Here is a 26,517-nt window from a genome sequence, read left to right on the forward strand (position 1 = left end):
CTGCAGCCACCTTCCCCCTGCAAAAACGCTAAATTAGCAGCTATTTCAGGCATGTCGGCTGGTTCCTGTCTCCTTTGTTTCCCTTCTCTTGAAACTGTCCAGCTGTCCACCCTGAAGGATCCTTCCTTCCTTCCTTGGTACGTGGTGTGCTCGCTTCTAGTTAATGGCCGAGAGGAAACCCAAAATGGAGTCACATATGCTAACTAGCTTAATTTCCCCTAATAATTATGAACAGGAGGCTGCCACGCACCTTTCCTACAACTTTCCTATGACGAGATAACTGGTTCTGTGGATGAAGGGAAAGCAGTGGACGTAGTGTTCCTTGGCTTTAGTAAAGCTTTTGACATGGTCTCCCAGAGTATTCTTGTCTGCAAGTTAAAGAAGTATGGGCTGGACGAATGCACTATAAGGTGGGTAGAAAATTGGCTAGATTGTCAGGCTCAACGGGGAGTGATCAATGGCTCCATGTCTAGTTGGCAGCCGGTTATCAAGTGGAGTGCCCCAAGGATCGGTCCTGGGGCCGGTTTTGTTCAATATCTTCATAAATGATCTGGAGGATGGTGTGGATTGCATTCTCAGCAAATTTGCGGATGATACTAAACTAGGAGGAGTGGTAAATACGGTGGCAGGAAGGGATAGGACACAGAGGGACCTAGACAAATTAGAGGATTGGGCCAAAAGAAATCTGATGAGGTTCAACAAGGATAAGTGCAGGGTCCTGCACTTAGGATGGAAGAATCCAATGCACTGCTACAGAGTAGGGACCGAATGACTAGGCAGCAGTTCTGCGGAAAAGGATCTGGGGGTGACAGTGGATGAGAAGCTGGATATGAGTCAGCAGTGTGCCCTTGTTGCCAAGAAGGCCAATGGCATTTTGGGATGTATAAGTAGGGGCATTGGCAGCAGATCGAGGGACGTGATCGTTCCCCTCTATTCGACATTGGTGAGGCCTCATCTGGAGTACTGTGTCCAGTTTTGGGCCCCACACTGCAAGAAGGATGTGGAAATATTGCAGAGAATCCAGCGGAGGGCAACAAAAATGATTAGGGGACTGGAACACATGACTTATGAGGAGAGGCTGAGGGATCTGGGATTATTTAGTCTACAGAAGAGAAGAATGAGGGGAGATTTGATAGCTGCTTTCAACTACCTGAAAGGTGGTTCCAAAGAGGATGGATCTAGACTATTCTCGGTGGGAGTGGATGACAGAACAAGGAGTAATGGTCTCAAGTTGCAGTGGGGGAGGTTTAGGTTGGATATTAGGAAAAACTTTTTCACTAGGAGGGTGGTGAAACACTGGACTGCGTTACCTAGGGAGGTGGTGGAATCTCCTTCCTTAGGAGTTTTTAAGGTCAGGCTTGACAAAGCCCTGGCTGGGACGATTTAATTGGGGATCGGTTCTGCTTTGAGCAGGGGGTTGGACTAGATGACCTCCTGAGGTCCCTTCCAACCCTGATATTCTAGGATTCTATGATCTATTAAGATTATAAAAACCAAGAATGTACTTTTCTGTAGAATACCATGATTAAATCGAGTCTTCCAGACTAGTGATTTAAATCAAATCCACCCTGCTGCATCGCTGTGTAAACAACAAACCCCTCCACGCTCTGCTCACACACAGCCACTGGCATTCAAACTCACTCCTGGCTGCACTGTACTGAGTGTGACTAGCAAGACACTCATGAAGTTACTAAACAAGACAGCAACATCAGCCAGTTTTCTACTCCCAGCCTTGCACCCCGGGAATCTGCATCTTAAACTGCTCAGTCTGTTCACTGTGCTGGACAAACTCAATAATTAGTGGGTCATCCCCCCGCCACAAAGGGATCAGATTAGGCCAAAGCCTTGTTCTCTCAAGTCAAATCCCCCAAACACTTCAAGGAAAACACACAGGTCCAGACAAAACACTAAAATCGGTTTATTAACTGGAACAAGGAGGTTTTCAGGGATCACAAGGGAGAAAGATGTGAAAGGTCAAAACTAGTTAGTTCTTAGTACCCAGGACAGATTTCCTTCCTGCCTTGGTGCGTCCTCCCCAGTCCAAGGCCCCGGTGGCCTTTCAAGGCATATCCTTGACTTCTGTAAAGATGGGAGAGGAGAGGTGAAAATGGAGGCAATTCTCCCTTCTGCTTTTATACCATTCTCTTCTTTGAGGTTCAAGCTCCAGCCAGGGGGCAGGCAACAATCAGTCTGTGGCCAAAGTGAGGGTCCAGCCATCCTTCTGGTGAATTGTAACTCTCTTGTTCACAGCTCCACAGCTGGTGAATGGCCAGCTAAGCAATTAATGGCCACTTAGCACCTAGCTGGTCTGCAGGTACCATTGTCTCTAAAGAGTGAGTCTGTGGGCGTTTTCCAGCTTTCCAGCATGTAACAAACATACAGCAAACTCTCAGAGCTCCATGGAGAGTGCTGATCGACACATTTTAACAGGACAATAATATTCAGCAGGCGATGACTTTTCCTAGCATACTTCACAAGACATACTTTGGAGAAGATTTATCCTTCTGTAATCGTGGTGACCATAAGAGTGTAGACCAGTGGTTCTCAAAAGTGTTTCATTGGCCCCCCCCTTCTTTGTGTGTGTCGTCATTTCCGCCCCCGCCCTCACAAGCACATATATGGCCACCCAGCTCTAAAGGCAGAGTCGCTGCTGGCGATGCGCCCGGCTCTGAAGGCCTCCAGCAGCAGCACAGAAGTAAGGGTGACTGATACTTCACAAGACATACTTTGGAGAAGACTTATCCTTTTGTAATCGTGGTGACCATAAGAGTGTAGACCAGTGGTTCTCAAATGTGTTTCATTGGCCCCACCTTCTTTGTGTGTGTGGTCATTTACGCCCCACCCTCACAAGCACATATATGGCCACCTTGCAAAACACATTTTGGTGATTTCAGCTATAAACATTCCCTCCATCCTTCAGCCCCTAACCCCAGTGATTTCAAGGAGAGGGAGCTGGAATTGGGCAGGTGACATGGGCGATGGGTATAATCTCTGAATTAACAAAATACAGGAACCCTTTGCATAAATTGTTAACCTCTAAAAAGATATAGCTAAATATAGACCACGACAGTTACCCCTCTTCCAAGTCTTTAACATGTTTACATTTCAAACTCTAGCTTAATGAAGGTGGAAACACTTTTAAAATCTCTGTCTAAAAGTTGAATCTGAGTCAATTACATACAAGTTGCTTAACCTTTTCTTGCCATGTGTCACAGAAGTTTACATCTTCTGTGGATTCCTCCATGTTTAACGAGGTCTGATGTCCGTATGAAACTTTTCCCACACTCCAAGCACTTGTGGGGTCTCTCTCCTGTATGGATTTTCTGATGATAACCAAGGGCTGATTTCCAAGTGAAACTTTTCCCACAGTCCAAGCACTTGTGGGGTCTTTCTCCTGTGTGGATTGCCTGATGATTAACAAGGTGTGACCGCCATGTGAAACTTTTCCCACAGTCCAAGCACTTATGGGGTCTTCCTCTTGTGTGCATTGCCTGATGATTAACAAAGTGTGACTTCCGCTTGAAACTTTTCCCACAGTCCAAGCACTTATGGGATCTTTCTCCTGTGTGGATTGCCTGATGTTTAACAAGGGTTGACCTCTCTGTGAAACTTTTCCCACAGTCCAAGCATTTATGGGGTCTCTCTCCTGTATGGATTTTCTGATGATTACCAAGGGCTGATTTCCAAGTGAAACTTTTCCCACAGTCCAAGCACTTGTGGGGTCTTTCTCCTGTGTGGATTGCCTGATGTTTAACAAGGTCTGACCTCCATCTGAAACTTTTCCCACAGTCCAAGCACTTGTGGGGTCTTTCTCCTGTGTGGATTGCCTGATGTTTAACAAGGTCTGACCTCTGCTTGAAACGTTTCCCACAATCAAAGCACTTGTGGGGTCTCTCTCCTGTGTGGACTGCCCGATGTTTTACAAGTACTGACCTCTGCTTGAAACTTTTCCCACAGTCAAAGCACTTGTGGGGTCTCTCTCCTGTGTGGATTGCCTGATGATTAACAAGCTCTGACCGCCATGTGAAACTTTTCCCACAGTCCAAGCACTTGTGGGGTTTTTCTCCTTTGTGAATTCTTTTATGTTTAAGAAGGTAAGATTTCTGCATGAAACTTTTCCCACAGTCCAAGCACTTATGGGATCTTTCTCCTTTGTGAATTGTTTTATGTTTAAGAAGGTTTGACCTCGCTGTGAAACTTTTCCCACAATCCAAGCACTTGTGGGGTCTCTGTCCTGTGTGGATTGCCTGATGATGAACAAGGTCTGATTTCCACTTGAAACTTTTTCCACAGTGCAAGCACTTGTGGGGTCTCTCTCCTGTGTGGATTGCCTGATGATGAACAAGGTCTGATTTCTGCTTGAAACTTTTCCCACAGTCCAAGCACTTGTGGGGTCTCTCTTCTGTGTGGCTTTTCTCATGTGAATTTAGTGCTGACTTTGAACTGAAACATTTCCCGCATTCAATGCATTGAATGGGCTTGTCTACAGTGTGGCTTCTCCCATGGTCATTGAGATCTGTGCGCTTATTGAAGCTTTCCCCACTGTCCAAGCATTGAAATGGTTTCTCTCCCGTATGGACTGTCTGATGTGTAACAAGTTGTGATCTCACAATGAATCCTTTCCCACACTCAAGGCAGTGCCAGGGTGTCTCTTCCTTGGGATTTGTCTGCTGCTCTCTGGGATTCTTGTCTCCACCCCCACCGTTAAGAGATTCATCCACTTTCTTCCTGGGTTGGTTTATCAGAAGCCTCTCTGACCTGTGCCAATTTCTCCAGGCTTCTCCCTGATTCCAGCAAGGGGAAAAATTCCCTTCAGCTCTTCCCAAAAGGGTCCCCTGTGGTTCCACTTCCCCAGGAACTGCCTCATGATGATTCCCCTCCTTCTTCTCACTCCCTCGCTCAGCACCTGCTGGGAGAGACACAATCCAGAGAGGAGTCATTGTGCTGGGGAGAAAGAGGAATAGCACTGAGGGAAAAGCCAACACAAAGACTGAGCAATTGGATTCTGCCTCCACATCCCACCCAAACGCTTACAAGGAAGGAGAGACGGGAAGGGTGGAATGGCGTGAGCAAAATCTGCTGACCATAGCCCTGCTCTCGGTGAGATGAAGAAGAACTGAGGGCGTTACTCATATCATATTTTGGGATTCTCAACTTTTTCCTTTGTTCCCTAGATGGTTTCTCTGTCAGTCCTCACCTTTGCTGGTGCATCTCCGAAGCCCTCTGTCCTTGAAATCCTGGAGGTCGGACACCCACAGCTCTTCCCCTCGTTCCAGCCGGGCGATAAGCTCAGGTTTGGGAATGGGAAATCCTGTGCAGAAGGTGAAATGAGTCCAGATCAGGGTGCATGGACCATCGGTGGAGGATTTGTCACAAAGGACGTTCCGTGAGTGGAACCTGTCCCTGTGCTCTGCTGGAGGAAGGTGGAATCCAAGAGGATGGGAACAGGGTCACTGAGCCCCCTTATGCAGAGGACATTGTCTGGGGAGGTGAGTTGAATTATTACTACACCCTCACTAGGCGTTCCCAGGATCTGTGCGCTCTGGGGGCCTTGCTGACTCACACACAGGTCTCGACTTCAGCCTGCCTCTTTCTAAACCTGCAGAGCCCAGAGTTCTCCCCATGCCTGGAGCTATTCCCAGGGAATATGGGAGATGAACAGAGATTGTATGTGCAGCCAAGAAACAATAGAGACAAGAAAAAACAATGCGGATTTATGCCCCTTTGAAAGCTGGAGGGGTGGGGATGGTTTAGCTTGTCCATTGAGTTTTGACTCCCGTGTCCCAGTGGAGAGGGCACCGAAATGCATGTATTTCTCACATGGCAGCTGTGCATTATGGAACCCATTCGCCTCTGCTCTAACTGACCAGGGAAAAACCTCACCACATTAAGACACGTAGACCCCACAGCTTCTAATAACTGAGGGGACGGGAATCCCTTACCCAGCGAGGTCACCATCTCGTAGTTCTCCTGCATGATGTCCTTGTAGAGGGCTCTCTGAGTGGGGTCCAGCAGATCCCCCTGCCCCTGGGTGAAATAAATAGCCACCTCCTCGAAGGTCACCGGCATCTGAAACACCAAGAGTCCCCCACTCAGCACCTGCTGCCCCAGCCACAATCCAACTACTCATGGGAAAGGAAAAAAAAACATGAAGCTGTGGGAGGGCCAGAGTAGCAGAATCCCACCCACACCCTGCTCAGAGCAGCCAGGAGGCTTCAGGAGGCGGAGCGGGTGAGAGCTCCCTGTCTGCCCCAGCACACGGAGCACGCCAGGATCTTCTCATTTCCCACACGCCTCTGAGCTGGGGACAGGGACAGGAATCCTGACAGCTTCCCTTCGTATTTCACAGCAGCCCCAGGCAAGTGGGTTCAGGATCCAGCGCTGGGAGCCTGGAAAATGTTCCCAGCCCTGCCGAGGTGGTTATATCCTGCCTGAGAAATGGGGGAATGTCCCCTTCCCCTTTCCTTGCCACAATGGGCCTACTTAGTAAATCAGTAGGTTTATCAAACCCTCTCTCCTCCCTTCCCCGCCCAGCAGCTCCCTGAAAATCCCCTACCTGAGCTGGCTCCAACACAGCCATTTCCCTTCTCTGTCTCCTGGAAGACTGGCCGATCTTTGGTGAAACGTGGTCCTGATTCCTCAGCCTGTCGGGGCGAGAGGGAGGTTACAAAAGGGGCTTCTGTCCTTGTCTCCCCCCGATTCCCCCCAGACTCTTCAGATCCTCCCAGTAACAGCATCTCTGAGCCAAATGCTAAAGAAAAGAGAGGAACCAAAAGGGCCACTTTGGGAGATTTCCCCCCATTGCAGTGTAAACCCCTCTGCCTTAACAATACCTGCAGACCTCTGGTGGCATCACCTGAAGATTGAGCTGCCCTGGACTCCCCCGGCAGCCCCCAGGGACAGGCAGGAAGAGGCTTAACCCAATTGGCCCATCCGCGCACCCCCCTGCCTGAGACAGCAGTGACTCCGGTCTGACTCTGGTGTGGCTGAGATCTGAACCCTACAGAGAAATCAGACCAGGGCCCTGGGCAGCCCCCAACACTCAGGGCACACAGACCCCACCACCACAGGGGTGTCTGACAATAATACACTCAGAGCGGGGTGTGTGTGTCGTGGGGGGGGGGGGTTAAGGGGGGTTGGGTTTTTTTCCGTGTAGCTTCTGCACCCTGAGGGGTTAGTCCCCTGATCACTCCCAAAGCTGAGAAGAGCTTCTCTCCGCCCGCCTCCCCACATCCCCCCTTTCCCTCGCTGTGCCCCCCACTCACGTCTTCCCCCATTCCCGACCTCGCTCCCCTCAGCCCCACAGTCTCCCGATCCTCCTCCATTGCCCCATCTTCCCTTCCGTGCACCCCTGCCCCCATCCCAGCCTGCCCCCGGCATCCCCTGCACCCGCCTCCGGCCCCTCTTTATCCTCCTCCCCCAGCAGCCCAGATATGACCGGGGGGGGGGCCCGCTGCAAGGGGGGATGGGAGGGTCTCTCTTACCTTCCCCCCGAGCGGGGCCCCCCGGGGCAGGGGCCGGGCCGGGAAGGGGCCCTGGCCGGGCTGGGGGCTCTGCCCTGGGAGAGGCTCCCGGGGAGCAGCGGGCAGGGCCCGGCTGGAGGTTCCCCTCTCCCGGCTGCAGCCCGGGCTCCGGGATCCGGGCTCCCAGCACCAGCCGCCGGGGCTCGGGGATCTCGCCGGGAGCCAGAGTCCCCGCAGCGGCTGCGAGTCACTTCCTGGGCCGGGCCTGAGCCCCGCGATCGCTCCCTCCAGAGCCGCCCCCCAGCCGCTCCTGGGTCCTAGCGATCAACTCACCGAAGGATCAGCATCCCTGTGCCCGGCTCCTGTTACCCTCACAGGCTCCAAGGCACAAGGGACCATCATGAGCATCTTGCCCAGGGGTTCTCACCACCAAATTTGGTGGCCTCAGAGTGTAGCCAGCAGCTCTCGCTGGTGCCCGCTCTCACACTTGCCCCTATAATCCCAATTAACTTTACTAGAAACCAATCAATATGCACAGAGGCAAGAGGGGGGAATACTGGCTAGCAAAAGGATCTGAGTCCTTTACCCAGACGCCTGCATAACCTCGAGGACCCGTCCCCCCCCCCCCCCGCCCGCCCGCCCGCTTCCACTCTGGACCCCTAACCCCAAGGCTGGGCCCAGGGCTCCTGAGGCGCTGGACCCCCAGTCTTGTGATCACTCAGGACAGCTGTCCCCATTGTGGGGTGTTCTCTCCACTCTGGATGCTTCCTTCATCATTGCACAGAGTTAAGCACAAATACAATTTATTAAACAGCAAGTAATATAAAAATAAAGAGAAAAGTGGGAAAGATGAAAGGAAAACATGTCACCCCGCTCTGTGCGGGGGGAACCCCAAACAACCCTCTCTGGAATGCCAGGGCACTTCACAGTCTGTCCCTCCCACGTCCCAGGCCTCCTGCCCAGACCCTGACTGTGCTGCAGGCATGCCCAGGGTTGGACACTTACTCTGGTGTTGGCCACACGCCCTCAGGCTCTAGGTAGTAGGACCCTTCTTCCTAGCGTCAGCCTCTTCCTGTCAGGGTTATGATCTCCCACCCAGTCTGGCCTGCAAGGCCTCTTGGCTGAGGGCCTCTCCTTGCCCTGGGCCCTTTGCCCAGGGTCCCCTTCGCTCACTGCTCCCGGCTGCTCCAGTTTCCCTCTGCCTCCAGCCCAGCCCAGCCCTCCTCTCTCCTTAGCCCCCCCTGCTCTGCTCTCCCCCAGCCAGCCCCAGCTGACACAAAGGAGAGAACCCCGGATGCTGACTCGCTCATTGGCCTGCCTGCCCTGTCAATCAGGCTGACCTACAGCATTGCCTCCCCTCCGCTCCCGCCCCAACCCTTGTCAGTCTCAGGGTCTTCATTTCTCATTGGCCCTTCCCCTTTCTTTTGGTGTTCGGAGAAGGCCTAACTAATGGCCAACCCATTAAGGTTCAGTAAGGGGCCAACAATCCCCTTACTCCTATAAACATGAAAATCATAGTTTCTTTATTGGTAGTTAGTAAATCCGCTGCTGTGAAAAAGGGTATTTCTATGTTTGCTAAAAATTTTCACAACCTCTCAGCTAGCGACTCGGGTTGCCAATTTGGGAATATTTTAAAAATGGACACTCAAGTCGGAGTGCTGCAACCTCCCCTGCCCCGCCTCTTCCCCCCAAGGTCCCATCCCTGCCCCACCTCTTCCCTCCAAGGCCCTGCTCCAACTCCATCTCTTCCTCCAAGGGTCTACCCGCCCTCCACTTCTCTTTCCCCCTTCCCTGCCTAGGTCAGGAAGGGCTTGTCTGTGGAGCCGGGGCTGGGAGCTGCAGCTGCCCAGTGCAGGTAGGAGGCAGCCCCGGCTGAGTCGGCTCTGATGCGAGTGATGACCCAGTGCCTCCCCACCTGCAGTAACTCGACTTTACTCTAACAGTACCCACTGTGCCAGAAGTGCTGGGAACGCGTCAGGGACAAGTTCTGCTTTCCGATGGTGGAGGAAGGAACCAGGGGACAGGTGGGTTAGACTCAGTTCTGACCAGCAGGAAAGAATTCATTGGTTGGCAGAGCGGGCTCTCAGTTCCCCACATTGCCCCTCCTCCGTCAGTGGAAGTGCTCCTGGTGAGGACGCACCCCACCGACCCAAGGAGGACAGTGTGGACATCATCTACCTCAGTCATTACTGGAGTGGTTATAAGTCAGCCAAATACAGGTCAACTAAAGTTTGGAGTGTTGACGTACCCTTACAAGCAAAAGGATTTCTCTCACCCAAAAGCTTTCAGCAGTCCATGCTCATTGGAAAGCCTTCCAGCTCGGACCACTTCCCCAGCTCAATGATGCTCCTGTTGTCTTTCAAGGGATCTTGCTGCCCTGAGTAGACATGGGGTCAGAACCCCTTTCCCCGCTTCTTGTACTTGGATCCTTTATACTTGAAAAGTCTTTGCTGGGTCATGGGGTCAGGGAAGTCCGTGGCATCAGTGAGCTACACACTGTGCTACAGATGAATTGTAAGTTTCTTTGTTTACCCCTTTCTTCCTGTTGGTGGAAATCTCAGAGAATCCTTTAAGACTCAAAATCAGGGGAAGAAATTTACCCATTTTCTTCTCAAGTGGCTAAACCGGCTTCACTTCTCGCCTCATTATTCGGCTGTATTAGTTACAAAAGTTTTAGCATCATCATAAAAGAAAGAGAACGAAAGAGAAAACAACCTTCCCATCTACAAATGATCTGGACCAAACCTAGAAAAAGCTGGGAAGTAATTTTACCAATAGATGGAAACGGGACTATAAGATCTGAAAGTCCAACTGTGCTTTGAAGTTCATTGAGATTTCCCTGCCAATTCCAGGTCTGTGACACTTCCTTCTCCAGCCCTCCGGAGTCTGACTAAGATCATAGACATCAAAGCTGTGACTCCTAAGCATGGAGAGCCAGGGACAGGGTGGTACGTGACACCGTGGGAGATGGAGGGATAGAACGGAGGCAGGTTAAACTTTCCATGGCTGGGACAGAGGCTGCTGTGTGGAGAGAGGAGCATGACAGTGAGAGGGGAAGGAGGGACTCTCTCGCACTCACCCCGTTGCCCTGAAATAGCACAGAAGCGAAAACTCCACATTTTACTGTCCCTTCTCCCGCCTTTTTAGCATCTGGTTAATTCTGGCCCATAAGGGATAAAATGTAGAAAGAGTAAATGCTTGACTATCTGGGAATGAGACAACCTGGCCCCAAAGGGGGAACTCAGGGACTAGCAATCACTCTGCTAACGGGAGGTCGGGGGTCAGAAACTGTGTTCCTGGCAGGCTACGCAGCTGAACTGCAGGCTATGGAGGGCAGTGGAGGCAGGCAGGGAGAGGAGCCCCTCCCCAGGTTTGGCCCAGGTCCACTGGAGCTGCTGGGGAGAGAAACCCCTCCCTCAGCCCGGCCCAGGACCACAGGAGCCGCCGTGGCTGGGGAGAGCTGCCTCTGACCTGGCCCCAAACTGCTGTGGTGAGAGAGGGCTGGGGGAGTCCTCTCTCCACTGCAGTCTGAACCCCAAACCCCTCATCCCCAGTCCCAACCCCCACATGCCTAGCCAGGGCACTCACCCCTCCGCACCCCATCCCTCTGTCCCAGCCCTGAACCCCCTCTCACACATCAACCTCCAGATCCGCAGCCCCACCCCAGAGCCCACACCTGAATCCAGAGCCCTCACCCCCTTCACCTCATCCCTGTCCCAGTCCTGAGCCAGTTCGCACACTCCAAATCCCTCGGCCCCACCCCCACCCCCACCCCATGAATTTTGTTCTGTGCGCCAATATGGAGATGATGTGTCACATACTGGTGCGTAGAACCAAATTCATTCCACACTTGGACGTAAAAACTGAGGGAACACTGGTCAGAACACATCAGATGCTGAGCGGGGTCCAGCAGAGCCCCCTGCCCCTGGGTGAAATACACAGCCACCTCCTCCAAGGTCACCGGCATCTGAAACAACAAGAGTCCCCCGCTCAGCACCTGCTGCCCCTGCCACAGTCCCACTAATCATGGCAAAGAAAGAAAAGAGTGAAGGCCAGAGTAGCAGAATCCCACAGGCACCTGCTCAGAGCGGCCAGGAGGCTCCAGGGGCTGGGAGACGGTGAGAGCTCCTTGTCCCCGCAGCACAGGGAGAAGGGGAGGGTCTTCTCATTTCTCACATGCCTGCCGGCCACAGGCTGAGTCGGCAAGCAGAGCTCTGAGCTGGGGATGGGGACAGGAATCCCGACAACTTCCCTTCATATTTCACAGCAACTGTTACGAATTATTCCAGTTAGGACACGTACAGCTCGTTTCTAGGCTGAGGCAACCAAATAAAGACAGACTGCAGAGTGTCTCAGCGTTTGTAGGTTTATTACGCTCGAGCGTGGTACCGTTCTCTTAAGCAGAGCGGGACCCCGATTACAGGTTACACAAAGATTATATACTGTTGGCAAAACATCCTGCCTGTGTGCCTCGGGGCGGGGGGTGGGGTGGGGGAGGCCTAACCCAATAAACAGGCCTTCTCCTTATCTATCACCAGTCCCCTGCAGCCACCTTCCCGCTGCAAAAACGCTGAATTAGCAGCTATTTCAGGCATGTCGGCTGGTTCCTGTCTCCTTTGTTTCCCTTATCTTGACACTGTCCAGCTGTCCACCCTGAAGGATCCTCCTCCCTTGGTATGTGATGTGCTCGCTTCTAGTTAATGGCCGACAGGAAACCCAAAATGGAGTCACATATGCTAACTCGGTTGATTGCCCCTGACAGTCCTTCCTTTTGTTATATACGTCAGTAAACTATATGAGGGCAGAATAACCTCGATGCAAGATTAAAATTTGCCGGCAGCTCATACTACAGCATTGTAGGTATACAAAAGTAATACAAAAAGAGAACCAGCCATAAGAAGGAGGTACAAAATACGCCTTCCCCAAGCCCCCAAGTCTGGCAGCCTGGAGGTGAGGTGTGGAGAGAGGAGCGTGTGGTGGAATCCGGTACTGGTGTCGTCAAGGGTGACACGGTGAAGTGAGGTGGCCTGCTGCATAAGGGTGTGGATATCGACTTCTACCCTGCTGTGTTGATTCACAAAGACACAACAGCTTGAGTTAACAAGAGCACAACCCCCCCACCCCCCCACCCCCGGTTTGCAAGGAGATAGTCTAAGGCTAAGGGGTTCTGCAGTGTGGGCTGAGATAACTGAGTCACCTCCATTTGAAGGGTAGACAAGGCGTCTGCAGTGGCATTTGCCATTAATTCTAAAGCTGCAGAAATATTAACTGTAGCCTTTTCCAATTCACTCACCCACACCCAGGGCAAAAACCAACGAACAAAGGAGTGAAAGCCTGTAGGCCGTTCAGAGAGAGGATTTGATGGGACATTTCGTCGGTTCCTCCATACCAGGTTCCCAATTTCCCCCTGGGCTAGGGCCTGGTGTACTGTAACAGCGGGTACTAAGGTGCATGTACCACACCAACCTGCCGGGAGGACCTTATAAGCCGTGCGGTTGCACAACCAGAACCAGCCTGATCCCTCAGGGACCGGCCACGGCGCCCTGGAATACTTGGGGGGACTTGCCGCACCAGAGCTAATGCGGGTGCTATCACTGGACCCTACAAAGTTATCCACAAAAACTGTATTTTCGAAATTCTTACGTCATGACACACATAAAACATAACTACCCTGGGCCACCATATCAATAGACCAAGTTTGGATTGTAACATTCCAGTTAAATGGAGTGTCTGTCCATAATCCGGCCAGGAGGGTTCGGTTGAGAGGGATAGGCTCCCTTACCAACGGGATTCCCTGACCTATGTACGTGGGGGTATGAATACAGAGCCAACACCGTGTTCGGTTAACCCCCTGTGCTATAGCATGGGTTAAATCCAGGAAGTTGTTGCTTTCCCATCCGTGTACCGAACTCGAGAATAGAGAGGGGATTTCACAGGCCACCCATATCAGTATTTGCATCCTCCCGTGTACCACGCACAAAACAGGACAACAAATATAAGTCCAAGTAACAAGAAAACAAGAAGTCCTGATGGAGTCTCGAGACCCCAATAGTTGAATCCAGCAGAATCCGCTCCTATTTGTGGGCCCACTGTGGAGACAGCGCTTGCGTTGTATGCTGCTTTAAGAGAACCTCAACTTCGTGGGGGACCCAGACAGGCAAAGGGTGCCCCAGAACAATAGGGCGTGACCGTTCCACCATAAGGGCTGCAGCGGCAATGGACCACACACAGGAGACCGATCCCCGAATGACCGGGTCCTAAGGTAGGGAATACTAAGCTATGGGGCGTGGGCGATCCCCTAGGTACTGCAATAGGACACCACTGGCCGACTGGGGAATCAGTGTCAGGATAGTACTCGGATCAGGGACCACTTGGTGGGGGGTTATAACATAACTATTTATCTCATGCAGATCTTGAACGAACCAATAAACTGGGCGCCCATCTGGGCCCGGTTTTGACTTTTTCACAGGAAGGATAGGAGCATTAGAATCATAGAAGCATAGAATCATAGAATATCAGGGTTGGAAGGGACCTCAGGAGGTCATCTAGTCCAACCCCCTGCTGAAACAGGACCGATCCCCAATTAAATCATTCCAGCCAGGGCATTGTCAAGCCTGACCTTAAAAACTTCTAAGGAAGGAGATTCTACCACCTCCCGAGGTAACGCATTCCAGTGTTTCACCACCCTCCTAGTGAAAAAGTTTTTCCTAATATCCAACCAAAACCTTCCCCACTGCAACTTGAGACCATTACTCCTTGTCCTGTCATCCGCTACCACTGAGAATAGTCTAGATCCATCCTCTTTGGAACCACCTTTCAGGGAGTTGAAAGCAGCTATCAAATCTCCCCTCTTCTTCTCTTCTGCAGTCTAAATCCCAGTTCCCTCAGCCTCTCCCTCAGCCTCTCCTTCTTGTAGTGTGGGGCCCAAAACTGGACACAGTACTCCAGATGAGGCCTCACCAATGTCAAATAGAGGGGAACGATCACGACCCTCGATCTGCTGGCTATGCCCCTACTTAGACATCCCAAAATGCCATTGACCTTCTTGGCAACAAGGGCACACTGCTGACTCATATCCAGCTTCTCGTCCACTGTCACCCCTAGGTCCTTTTCTGCAGAACTGCTGCCTAGTCATTCGGTCCCTAGTCTGTAGTGGTGCATTGGATTCTTCCATCCTAAGTGCAGGACCCTGCACTTATCCTTGTTGAACCTCATCAGATTCCTTTTGGCCCAATCCTCCAATTTGTCTAGGTCCCTCTGTATCCTATCTCTACCTGCCACCGTATTTACCACTCCTCCTAGTTTAGTATCATCCGCAAATTTGCTGAGAGTGAATTCCACACCATCCTCCAGATCATTTATGAAGATATTGAACAAAACCGGCCCCAGGACTGACCCTTGGGGCACTCCTCTTGATACTGGCTGCCAACTAGACATGGAGCCATTGATCACTACCCATTGAGCCCGACAATCTAGCCAACTTTCTCCCCACCTTATAGTGCATTCATCCAGCCCATACTTCTTTAACTTGCTGACAAGAATACTGTGGGAGACCGTGTCAAAAGCTTTGCTAAAGTCAAGAAACAATACATCTACTGCTTTCCCTTCATCCACAGAACCAGTAATCTCATCATAGAAGGCGATTAGATTAGTCAGGCATGACCTTCCCTTGGTGAATCCATGCTGACTGTTCCTGATCACTTTTCTCTTGTCTAAGTGCTTCAGGATTGATTCCTTGAGGACTTGCTCCATGATTTTTCTGGGGACTGAGGTGAGGCTGACTGGCCTGTAGTTCCCAGGATCCTCCTTCTTCCCTTTTTTAAAGATTGGCACTACATTAGCCTTTTTCCAGTCGTCCGGGACTTCCCCCGTTTGCCACGAGTTTTCAAAGATAATGGCCAATGCCTCTGCAATCACAGCCGCCAACTGCTTTAGCGCTCTCGGATGCAACGCATCCGGCCCCATGGACTTGTGCACGTCCAGCTTTTCTAAATAGTCCCTAACCACTTCTTTCTCCACTGAGGGCTGGTCACCTCCTCCCCATGCTGTGTTGCCCAGGGCAAGGAGAACTGCATGGAACCAAGACCTCCTGGGTTAAGTAGCTAGAGATAAGAAGGGAAATACCTTCCTCCGTCTCCTTCGGCAAGGGATATTGTTTTACGGAGGGAGGCGGCCCATCCCTTACCTGCAGACTGACTGGAGTGGCTGATTGAAGGAGGCCCACGTCGGTGGAACTCACGCTCCACAAATTGGGTGGGACGCTGGAGAATTCTGTGGGGAGATCGGGAATCGGGGTTAGTGAGGCCATAAGAGAAGCAACCGCCGAGTCCGGGACGGACATGTGAAGCCCCTCGTGGGCATAATATATGTGGGCTCCCAGCTTGCTAAGCATGTCTCACCCAAGGTTAGCGGGGCCTTCTGGCATAACAACAAATCTCTGTGACAACTTTAAGGAACCCAGCTCCAGACGGACGGGGCAGGATAGGGGACCTGGGCACGGGTCGCCCTCAATATCCTGCACCCAAACCTTGGTATTAGAAAGAGAGCCCGGAACAAAAGTTCAAGTGGAAAGGGTGGCTCCGGTATCCACCAAAAAGGGTACAAACCGTTCCACAATTTACAAGGAAATATGCGACTGCAATCCAAGATTCCATTCCAACTCTCCCACGGCTCCCAAAATCTCTGCCTCTCGTCACTGGGGATTATCGAAGTCCTGGGAAGCGTTAGGGGGAAAGGAGGAACCGGTCACCGGCTGATCCTGCCAAGGAGCCCCTCGTGGAAGCAGGGGGTATTCCTTCTTCCAGTGCCCCGGTTGCTTACAATAATAACAGTTCCCGTTCCTTGTCCCACCACAGCCTCCTCCCCGTCCTGTCCCACGTCCGCGTCCCCTCCCCCTTATATTCCCGTGTCCCTGCCAGTGCTGATTCCCCAAGAGAACCTGCAATGCGGCTGCCAACATACTTACTTCCTCCTTCTTTTGCTTACGTTTTTCCTTAGCTTTCTCCTCGTCCCTACCATTAAACACAAAAGTGACCAGGCGAACTACTTCGCTTAGGGCTTTCCCTGGCCAATCGGGAACATGTTTAGTTAAATACTTCTTTATGTCCGGCGCCGCTTGATCGACAAAGTAAGAGACCATCATCATGCGGCTAACCTCGGCTTCTGGCTCCACCCCTCCCCCATACATTCTAACCTGCTTAAACAAGCTGGCCAAACATGCAGACGGATGCTCGTTTAGGTCTTGCTGGCACTCTCTAATTTTTGACCAATTTGCCGTCTTACTACCCGCCCTACGGATGCTCTCCAGGAGCCCTTCCCGGGCAGCTGAGAGGCTGGCCCGGCCATTGAGGTCATTAGGATCCCAACCTGGATCGGCTTCGGGCCAAGGGGTGCGATTCTCAGCGTCCCCCGCCCAACGCCGATTGGCGTCTAGAATAGAATACTTCTCGTCAGGGGTAAATAGGGTTTGCAAAATAGCCTGGACGTCTGCCCAGTTAGGGTTAAATGCCGTAAGGACTGAACGGATAGTCTGTAGGACTCTTTCCGGATCATCGCGAACCTCGGCATCTGTGACTGCCAGGTGACCAGGTCCCCAGGCCCAAAAGGGCGGTGGACGTGACCATAGTGACACGGTCATTGCTCGTCGCAACGGGTTGTTGTATCGGGCACTTGAAGCGCAACAGGGGGTAGGGTTACAGGCGGCTATAGAGGGGCAACAGGAGGAGGAGTAGCGGGAAGAGACGGAGGAGGGAAAGCAGCATAGGGCGGAGCGGAACCTGCAAGCGGCATGCAAACCTTAGATCTGGTACCAGAGCCCAAAGTTGAGGGGCGCCCCTTATCTCAGGCGTATGCCCAATTATCCCATACATACCAATAATCCATTTCAGCTGGATGCTTGTCCTCCAGCTGTTGTCTAAGGCAGGTTAATTCATCCTGTGCAAAAGTTCCGTCGGGTGGCCATCCAAAGGGCGTCTGAATAGTCAGCGCTGGCCACTCGACTTTATACAAAATTACAGCTCTCCTTTCACCTAACCCAGGGGTGCCAGAAATATTTTTCCAATTCCCGAGAATCTCAGCCAAAGGGGTTCCCCTGCTCACACTCTGCCCAGAGCCCATTCTAGGGCTACCAAAAGAACGCCTCAGGTGCCACCTTATCGCCTAAGCGACGGCCCACACGCCCGTTCCTCCGAGTTCTTGAAGGTGAACTCACCTGGTGCCGGCTGGAGTTGTCTGAGGGAAGGAGTGCGGCTTCGCTTACGAGGGCAAGCCTAGAGTCCCAAACTGTTACGAATTATTCCAGTTAGGACATGTACAGTTTGTTTCTAGGCTGAGGCAACCAAATAAAGACAGACTGCAGAGTGTCTCAGAGTTTGTAGGTTTCTTACGCTCGAGCGTGGCACCGCTCCGTTAAGCAGAGCGGGACCCCGATTGCAGGTTACACAAAGATTCTATACTGTTGGCAAAACATCCTGCCTGTGTGCCTCGGGGGGCCTAACCCAAAAAACAGGCCTTCTCCTTATCTATCACCAATCCCCTGCAGCCACCTTCCCCCTGCAAAAACGCTAAATTAGCAGCTATTTCAGGCATGTCGGCTGGTTCCTGTCTCCTTTGTTTCCCTTCTCTTGAAACTGTCCAGCTGTCCACCCTGAAGGATCCTTCCTTCCTTCCTTGGTACGTGGTGTGCTCGCTTCTAGTTAATGGCCGAGAGGAAACCCAAAATGGAGTCACATATGCTAACTAGCTTAATTTCCCCTAATAATTATGAACAGGAGGCTGCCACGCACCTTTCCTACAACTTTCCTATGACGAGATAACTGGTTCTGTGGATGAAGGGAAAGCAGTGGACGTAGTGTTCCTTGGCTTTAGTAAAGCTTTTGACATGGTCTCCCAGAGTATTCTTGTCTGCAAGTTAAAGAAGTATGGGCTGGACGAATGCACTATAAGGTGGGTAGAAAATTGGCTAGATTGTCAGGCTCAACGGGGAGTGATCAATGGCTCCATGTCTAGTTGGCAGCCGGTTATCAAGTGGAGTGCCCCAAGGATCGGTCCTGGGGCCGGTTTTGTTCAATATCTTCATAAATGATCTGGAGGATGGTGTGGATTGCATTCTCAGCAAATTTGCGGATGATACTAAACTAGGAGGAGTGGTAAATACGGTGGCAGGAAGGGATAGGACACAGAGGGACCTAGACAAATTAGAGGATTGGGCCAAAAGAAATCTGATGAGGTTCAACAAGGATAAGTGCAGGGTCCTGCACTTAGGATGGAAGAATCCAATGCACTGCTACAGAGTAGGGACCGAATGACTAGGCAGCAGTTCTGCGGAAAAGGATCTGGGGGTGACAGTGGATGAGAAGCTGGATATGAGTCAGCAGTGTGCCCTTGTTGCCAAGAAGGCCAATGGCATTTTGGGATGTATAAGTAGGGGCATTGGCAGCAGATCGAGGGACGTGATCGTTCCCCTCTATTCGACATTGGTGAGGCCTCATCTGGAGTACTGTGTCCAGTTTTGGGCCCCACACTGCAAGAAGGATGTGGAAATATTGCAGAGAATCCAGCGGAGGGCAACAAAAATGATTAGGGGACTGGAACACATGACTTATGAGGAGAGGCTGAGGGATCTGGGATTATTTAGTCTACAGAAGAGAAGAATGAGGGGAGATTTGATAGCTGCTTTCAACTACCTGAAAGGTGGTTCCAAAGAGGATGGATCTAGACTATTCTCGGTGGGAGTGGATGACAGAACAAGGAGTAATGGTCTCAAGTTGCAGTGGGGGAGGTTTAGGTTGGATATTAGGAAAAACTTTTTCACTAGGAGGGTGGTGAAACACTGGACTGCGTTACCTAGGGAGGTGGTGGAATCTCCTTCCTTAGGAGTTTTTAAGGTCAGGCTTGACAAAGCCCTGGCTGGGACGATTTAATTGGGGATCGGTTCTGCTTTGAGCAGGGGGTTGGACTAGATGACCTCCTGAGGTCCCTTCCAACCCTGATATTCTAGGATTCTATGATCTATTAAGATTATAAAAACCAAGAATGTACTTTTCTGTAGAATACCATGATTAAATCGAGTCTTCCAGACTAGTGATTTAAATCAAATCCACCCTGCTGCATCGCTGTGTAAACAACAAACCCCTCCACGCTCTGCTCACACACAGCCACTGGCATTCAAACTCACTCCTGGCTGCACTGTACTGAGTGTGACTAGCAAGACACTCATGAAGTTACTAAACAAGACAGCAACATCAGCCAGTTTTCTACTCCCAGCCTTGCACCCCGGGAATCTGCATCTTAAACTGCTCAGTCTGTTCACTGTGCTGGACAAACTCAATAATTAGTGGGTCATCCCCCCGCCACAAAGGGATCAGATTAGGCCAAAGCCTTGTTCTCTCAAGTCAAATCCCCCAAACACTTCAAGGAAAACACACAGGTCCAGACAAAACACTAAAATCGGTTTATTAACTGGAACAAGTAGGTTTTCAGGGATCACAAGGGAGAAAGATGTGAAAGGTCAAAACTAGTTAGTTCTTAGTACCCAGGACAGATTTCCTTCCTGCCTTGGTGCGTCCTCCCCAGTCCAAGGCCCCGGTGGCCTTTCAAGGCATATCCTTGACTTCTGTAAAGATGGGAGAGGAGAGGTGAAAATGGAGGCAATTCTCCCTTCTGCTTTTATACCATTCTCTTCTTTGAGGTTCAAGCTCCAGCCAGGGGGCAGGCAACAATCAGTCTGTGGCCAAAGTGAGGGTCCAGCCATCCTTCTGGTGAATTGTAACTCTCTTGTTCACAGCTCCACAGCTGGTGAATGGCCAGCTAAGCAATTAATGGCCACTTAGCACCTAGCTGGTCTGCAGGTACCATTGTCTCTAAAGAGTGAGTCTGTGGGCGTTTTCCAGCTTTCCAGCATGTAACAAACATACAGCAAACTCTCAGAGCTCCATGGAGAGTGCTGATCGACACATTTTAACAGGACAATAATATTCAGCAGGCGATGACTTTTCCTAGCATACTTCACAAGACATACTTTGGAGAAGATTTATCCTTCTGTAATCGTGGTGACCATAAGAGTGTAGACCAGTGGTTCTCAAAAGTGTTTCATTGGCCCCCCCCTTCTTTGTGTGTGTCGTCATTTCCGCCCCCGCCCTCACAAGCACATATATGGCCACCCAGCTCTAAAGGCAGAGTCGCTGCTGGCGATGCGCCCGGCTCTGAAGGCCTCCAGCAGCAGCACAGAAGTAAGGGTGACTGATACTTCACAAGACATACTTTGGAGAAGACTTATCCTTTTGTAATCGTGGTGACCATAAGAGTGTAGACCAGTGGTTCTCAAATGTGTTTCATTGGCCCCACCTTCTTTGTGTGTGTGGTCATTTACGCCCCACCCTCACAAGCACATATATGGCCACCTTGCAAAACACATTTTGGTGATTTCAGCTATAAACATTCCCTCCATCCTTCAGCCCCTAACCCCAGTGATTTCAAGGAGAGGGAGCTGGAATTGGGCAGGTGACATGGGCGATGGGTATAATCTCTGAATTAACAAAATACAGGAACCCTTTGCATAAATTGTTAACCTCTAAAAAGATATAGCTAAATATAGACCACGACAGTTACCCCTCTTCCAAGTCTTTAACATGTTTACATTTCAAACTCTAGCTTAATGAAGGTGGAAACACTTTTAAAATCTCTGTCTAAAAGTTGAATCTGAGTCAATTACATACAAGTTGCTTAACCTTTTCTTGCCATGTGTCACAGAAGTTTACATCTTCTGTGGATTCCTCCATGTTTAACGAGGTCTGATGTCCGTATGAAACTTTTCCCACACTCCAAGCACTTGTGGGGTCTCTCTCCTGTATGGATTTTCTGATGATAACCAAGGGCTGATTTCCAAGTGAAACTTTTCCCACAGTCCAAGCACTTGTGGGGTCTTTCTCCTGTGTGGATTGCCTGATGATTAACAAGGTGTGACCGCCATGTGAAACTTTTCCCACAGTCCAAGCACTTATGGGGTCTTCCTCTTGTGTGCATTGCCTGATGATTAACAAAGTGTGACTTCCGCTTGAAACTTTTCCCACAGTCCAAGCACTTATGGGATCTTTCTCCTGTGTGGATTGCCTGATGTTTAACAAGGGTTGACCTCTCTGTGAAACTTTTCCCACAGTCCAAGCATTTATGGGGTCTCTCTCCTGTATGGATTTTCTGATGATTACCAAGGGCTGATTTCCAAGTGAAACTTTTCCCACAGTCCAAGCACTTGTGGGGTCTTTCTCCTGTGTGGATTGCCTGATGTTTAACAAGGTCTGACCTCCATCTGAAACTTTTCCCACAGTCCAAGCACTTGTGGGGTCTTTCTCCTGTGTGGATTGCCTGATGTTTAACAAGGTCTGACCTCTGCTTGAAACGTTTCCCACAATCAAAGCACTTGTGGGGTCTCTCTCCTGTGTGGACTGCCCGATGTTTTACAAGTACTGACCTCTGCTTGAAACTTTTCCCACAGTCAAAGCACTTGTGGGGTCTCTCTCCTGTGTGGATTGCCTGATGATTAACAAGCTCTGACCGCCATGTGAAACTTTTCCCACAGTCCAAGCACTTGTGGGGTTTTTCTCCTTTGTGAATTCTTTTATGTTTAAGAAGGTAAGATTTCTGCATGAAACTTTTCCCACAGTCCAAGCACTTATGGGATCTTTCTCCTTTGTGAATTGTTTTATGTTTAAGAAGGTTTGACCTCGCTGTGAAACTTTTCCCACAATCCAAGCACTTGTGGGGTCTCTGTCCTGTGTGGATTGCCTGATGATGAACAAGGTCTGATTTCCACTTGAAACTTTTTCCACAGTGCAAGCACTTGTGGGGTCTCTCTCCTGTGTGGATTGCCTGATGACGAACAAGGTCTGATTTCTGCTTGAAACTTTTCCCACAGTCCAAGCACTTGTGGGGTCTCTCTTCTGTGTGGCTTTTCTCATGTGAATTTAGTGCTGACTTTGAACTGAAACATTTCCCGCATTCAATGCATTGAATGGGCTTGTCTACAGTGTGGCTTCTCCCATGGTCATTGAGATCTGTGCGCTTATTGAAGCTTTCCCCACTGTCCAAGCATTGAAATGGTTTCTCTCCCATATGGACTGTCTGATGTGTAACAAGTTGTGATCTCACAATGAATCCTTTCCCACACTCAAGGCAGTGCCAGGGTGTCTCTTCCTTGGGATTTGTCTGCTGCTCTCTGGGATTCTTGTCTCCACCCCCACCGTTAAGAGATTCATCCACTTTCTTCCTGGGTTGGTTTATCAGAAGCCTCTCTGACCTGTGCCAATTTCTCCAGGCTTCTCCCTGATTCCAGCAAGGGGAAAAATTCCCTTCAGCTCTTCCCAAAAAGGTCCCCTGTGGTTCCACTTCCCCAGGAACTGCCTCATGATGATTCCCCTCCTTCTTCTCACTCCCTCGCTCAGCACCTGCTGGGAGAGACACAATCCAGAGAGGAGTCATTGTGCTGGGGAGAAAGAGGAATAGCACTGAGGGAAAAGCCAACACAAAGACTGAGCAATTGGATTCTGCCTCCACATCCCACCCAAACACTTACAAGGAAGGAGAGACGGGAAGGGTGGAATGGCGTGAGCAAAATCTGCTGACCATAGCCCTGCTCTCGGTGAGATGAAGAAGAACTGAGGGCGTTACTCATATCATATTTTGGGATTCTCAACTTTTTCCTTTGTTCCCTAGATGGTTTCTCTGTCAGTCCTCACCTTTGCTGGTGCATCTCCGAAGCCTTCTGTCCTTGAAATCCTGGAGGTCGGACACCCACAGCTCTTCCCCTCGTTCCAGCCGGGCGATAAGCTCAGGTTTGGGAATGGGAAATCCTGTGCAGAAGGTGAAATGAGTCCAGATCAGGGTGCATGGACCATCGGTGGAGGATTTGTCACAAAGGACGTTCCGTGAGTGGAACCTGTCCCTGTGCTCTGCTGGAGGAAGGTGGAATCCAAGAGGATGGGAACAGGGTCACTGAGCCCCCTTATGCAGAGGACATTGTCTGGGGAGGTGAGTTGAATTATTACTACACCCTCACTAGGCGTTCCCAGGATCTGTGCGCTCTGGGGGCCTTGCTGACTCACACACAGGTCTCGACTTCAGCCTGCCTCTTTCTAAACCTGCAGAGCCCAGAGTTCTCCCCATGCCTGGAGCTATTCCCAAGGAGGGAGATGAACAGAGATTGTATGTGCAGCCAAGAAACAATAGAGACAAGAAAAAACAATGCGGATTTATGCCCCTTTGAAAGCTGGAGGGGTGGGGATGGTTTAGCTTGTCCATTGAGTTTTGACTCCCGTGTCCCAGTGGAGAGGGCACCGAAATGCATGTATTTCTCACATGGCAGCTGTGCATTATGGAACCCATTCGCCTCTGCTCTAACTGACCAGGGAAAAACCTCACCACATTAAGACACGTAGACCGCACAGCTTCTAATAACTGAGGGGACGGGAATCCCTTACCCAGCGAGGTCACCATCTCGTAGTTCTCCTGCATGATGTCCTTGTAGAGGGCTCTCTGAGTGGGGTCCAGCAGATCCCCCTGCCCCTGGGTGAAATAAATAGCCACCTCCTCGAAGGTCACCGGCATCTGAAACACCAAGAGTCCCCCACTCAGCACCTGCTGCCCCAGCCACAATCCAACTACTCATGGGAAAGGAAAAAAAAACATGAAGCTGTGGGAGGGCCAGAGTAGCAGAATCCCACCCACACCCTGCTCAGAGCAGCCAGGAGGCTTCAGGAGGCGGAGCGGGTGAGAGCTCCCTGTCTGCCCCAGCACACGGAGCACGCCAGGATCTTCTCATTTCCCACACGCCTCTGAGCTGGGGACAGGGACAGGAATCCTGACAGCTTCCCTTCGTATTTCACAGCAGCCCCAGGCAAGTGGGTTCAGGATCCAGCGCTGGGAGCCTGGAAAATGTTCCCAGCCCTGCCGAGGTGGTTATATCCTGCCTGAGAAATGGGGGAATGTCCCCTTCCCCTTTCCTTGCCACAATGGGCCTACTTAGTAAATCAGTAGGTTTATCAAACCCTCTCTCCTCCCTTCCCCGCCCAGCAGCTCCCTGAAAATCCCCTACCTGAGCTGGCTCCAACACAGCCATTTCCCTTCTCTGTCTCCTGGAAGACTGGCCGATCTTTGGTGAAACGTGGTCCTGATTCCTCAGCCTGTCGGGGCGAGAGGGAGGTTACAAAAGGGGCTTCTGTCCGTGTCTCCCCCCGATTCCCCCCAGACTCTTCAGATCCTCCCAGTAACAGCATCTCTGAGCCAAATGCTAAAGAAAAGAGAGGAACCAAAAGGGCCACTTTGGGAGATTTCCCCCCATTGCAGTGTAAACCCCTCTGCCTTAACAATACCTGCAGACCTCTGGTGGCATCACCTGAAGATTGAGCTGCCCTGGACTCCCCCGGCAGCCCCCAGGGACAGGCAGGAAGAGGCTTAACCCAATTGGCCCATCCGCGCACCCCCCTGCCTGAGACAGCAGTGACTCCGGTCTGACTCTGGTGTGGCTGAGATCTGAACCCTACAGAGAAATCAGACCAGGGCCCTGGGCAGCCCCCAACACTCAGGGCACACAGACCCCACCACCACAGGGGTGTCTGACAATAATACACTCAGAGCGGGGTGTGTGTGTCGTGGGGGGGGGGGTTAAGGGGGGTTGGGTTTTTTTCCGTGTAGCTTCTGCACCCTGAGGGGTTAGTCCCCTGATCACTCCCAAAGCTGAGAAGAGCTTCTCTCCGCCCGCCTCCCCACATCCCCCCTTTCCCTCGCTGTGCCCCCCACTCACGTCTTCCCCCATTCCCGACCTCGCTCCCCTCAGCCCCACAGTCTCCCGATCCTCCTCCATTGCCCCATCTTCCCTTCCGTGCACCCCTGCCCCCATCCCAGCCTGCCCCCGGCATCCCCTGCACCCGCCTCCGGCCCCTCTTTATCCTCCTCCCCCAGCAGCCCAGATATGACCGGGGGGGGGGCCCGCTGCAAGGGGGGATGGGAGGGTCTCTCTTACCTTCCCCCCGAGCGGGGCCCCCCGGGGCAGGGGCCGGGCCGGGAAGGGGCCCTGGCCGGGCTGGGGGCTCTGCCCTGGGAGAGGCTCCCGGGGAGCAGCGGGCAGGGCCCGGCTGGAGGTTCCCCTCTCCCGGCTGCAGCCCGGGCTCCGGGATCCGGGCTCCCAGCACCAGCCGCCGGGGCTCGGGGATCTCGCCGGGAGCCAGAGTCCCCGCAGCGGCTGCGAGTCACTTCCTGGGCCGGGCCTGAGCCCCGCGATCGCTCCCTCCAGAGCCGCCCCCCAGCCGCTCCTGGGTCCTAGCGATCAACTCACCGAAGGATCAGCATCCCTGTGCCCGGCTCCTGTTACCCTCACAGGCTCCAAGGCACAAGGGACCATCATGAGCATCTTGCCCAGGGGTTCTCACCACCAAATTTGGTGGCCTCAGAGTGTAGCCAGCAGCTCTCGCTGGTGCCCGCTCTCACACTTGCCCCTATAATCCCAATTAACTTTACTAGAAACCAATCAATATGCACAGAGGCAAGAGGGGGGAATACTGGCTAGCAAAAGGATCTGAGTCCTTTACCCAGACGCCTGCATAACCTCGAGGACCCGTCCCCCCCCCCCCCCCCGCCCGCCCGCCCGCTTCCACTCTGGACCCCTAACCCCAAGGCTGGGCCCAGGGCTCCTGAGGCGCTGGACCCCCAGTCTTGTGATCACTCAGGACAGCTGTCCCCATTGTGGGGTGTTCTCTCCACTCTGGATGCTTCCTTCATCATTGCACAGAGTTAAGCACAAATACAATTTATTAAACAGCAAGTAATATAAAAATAAAGAGAAAAGTGGGAAAGATGAAAGGAAAACATGTCACCCCGCTCTGTGCGGGGGGAACCCCAAACAACCCTCTCTGGAATGCCAGGGCACTTCACAGTCTGTCCCTCCCACGTCCCAGGCCTCCTGCCCAGACCCTGACTGTGCTGCAGGCATGCCCAGGGTTGGACACTTACTCTGGTGTTGGCCACACGCCCTCAGGCTCTAGGTAGTAGGACCCTTCTTCCTAGC

The 26,517-nt window shown here is 51.7% G+C and overlaps 1 protein-coding gene across 1 annotated transcript in view; it reads right to left on the reverse strand.

Moving 5' to 3' along the window:
* Window positions 1-25,556, reverse strand: part of LOC140897872 (uncharacterized) — a 41,614-nt gene extending 16,058 nt beyond the window's left edge. Inside the window, exons 1-6 of the mRNA XM_078848557.1 lie at window positions 25,477-25,556; window positions 24,550-24,637; window positions 23,936-24,062; window positions 23,195-23,308; window positions 21,249-22,906; window positions 3,275-4,358 (exon numbers count right to left, since the gene is read on the reverse strand). Of these exons, the coding sequence (XP_078704683.1) occupies window positions 3,275-4,358; window positions 21,249-22,906; window positions 23,195-23,308; window positions 23,936-24,062; window positions 24,550-24,573 (3,007 nt within the window). The 5' untranslated portion in view covers window positions 24,574-24,637; window positions 25,477-25,556. The remainder of the gene's footprint in view (window positions 1-3,274; window positions 4,359-21,248; window positions 22,907-23,194; window positions 23,309-23,935; window positions 24,063-24,549; window positions 24,638-25,476) is intronic.
* Between the last annotated feature and the right edge of the window lie 961 nt (window positions 25,557-26,517).

Source organism: Lepidochelys kempii, chromosome 14 (assembly GCF_965140285.1).
Source record: "Lepidochelys kempii isolate rLepKem1 chromosome 14, rLepKem1.hap1, whole genome shotgun sequence".
Lineage (NCBI taxonomy): Eukaryota > Metazoa > Chordata > Testudines > Cheloniidae > Lepidochelys > Lepidochelys kempii.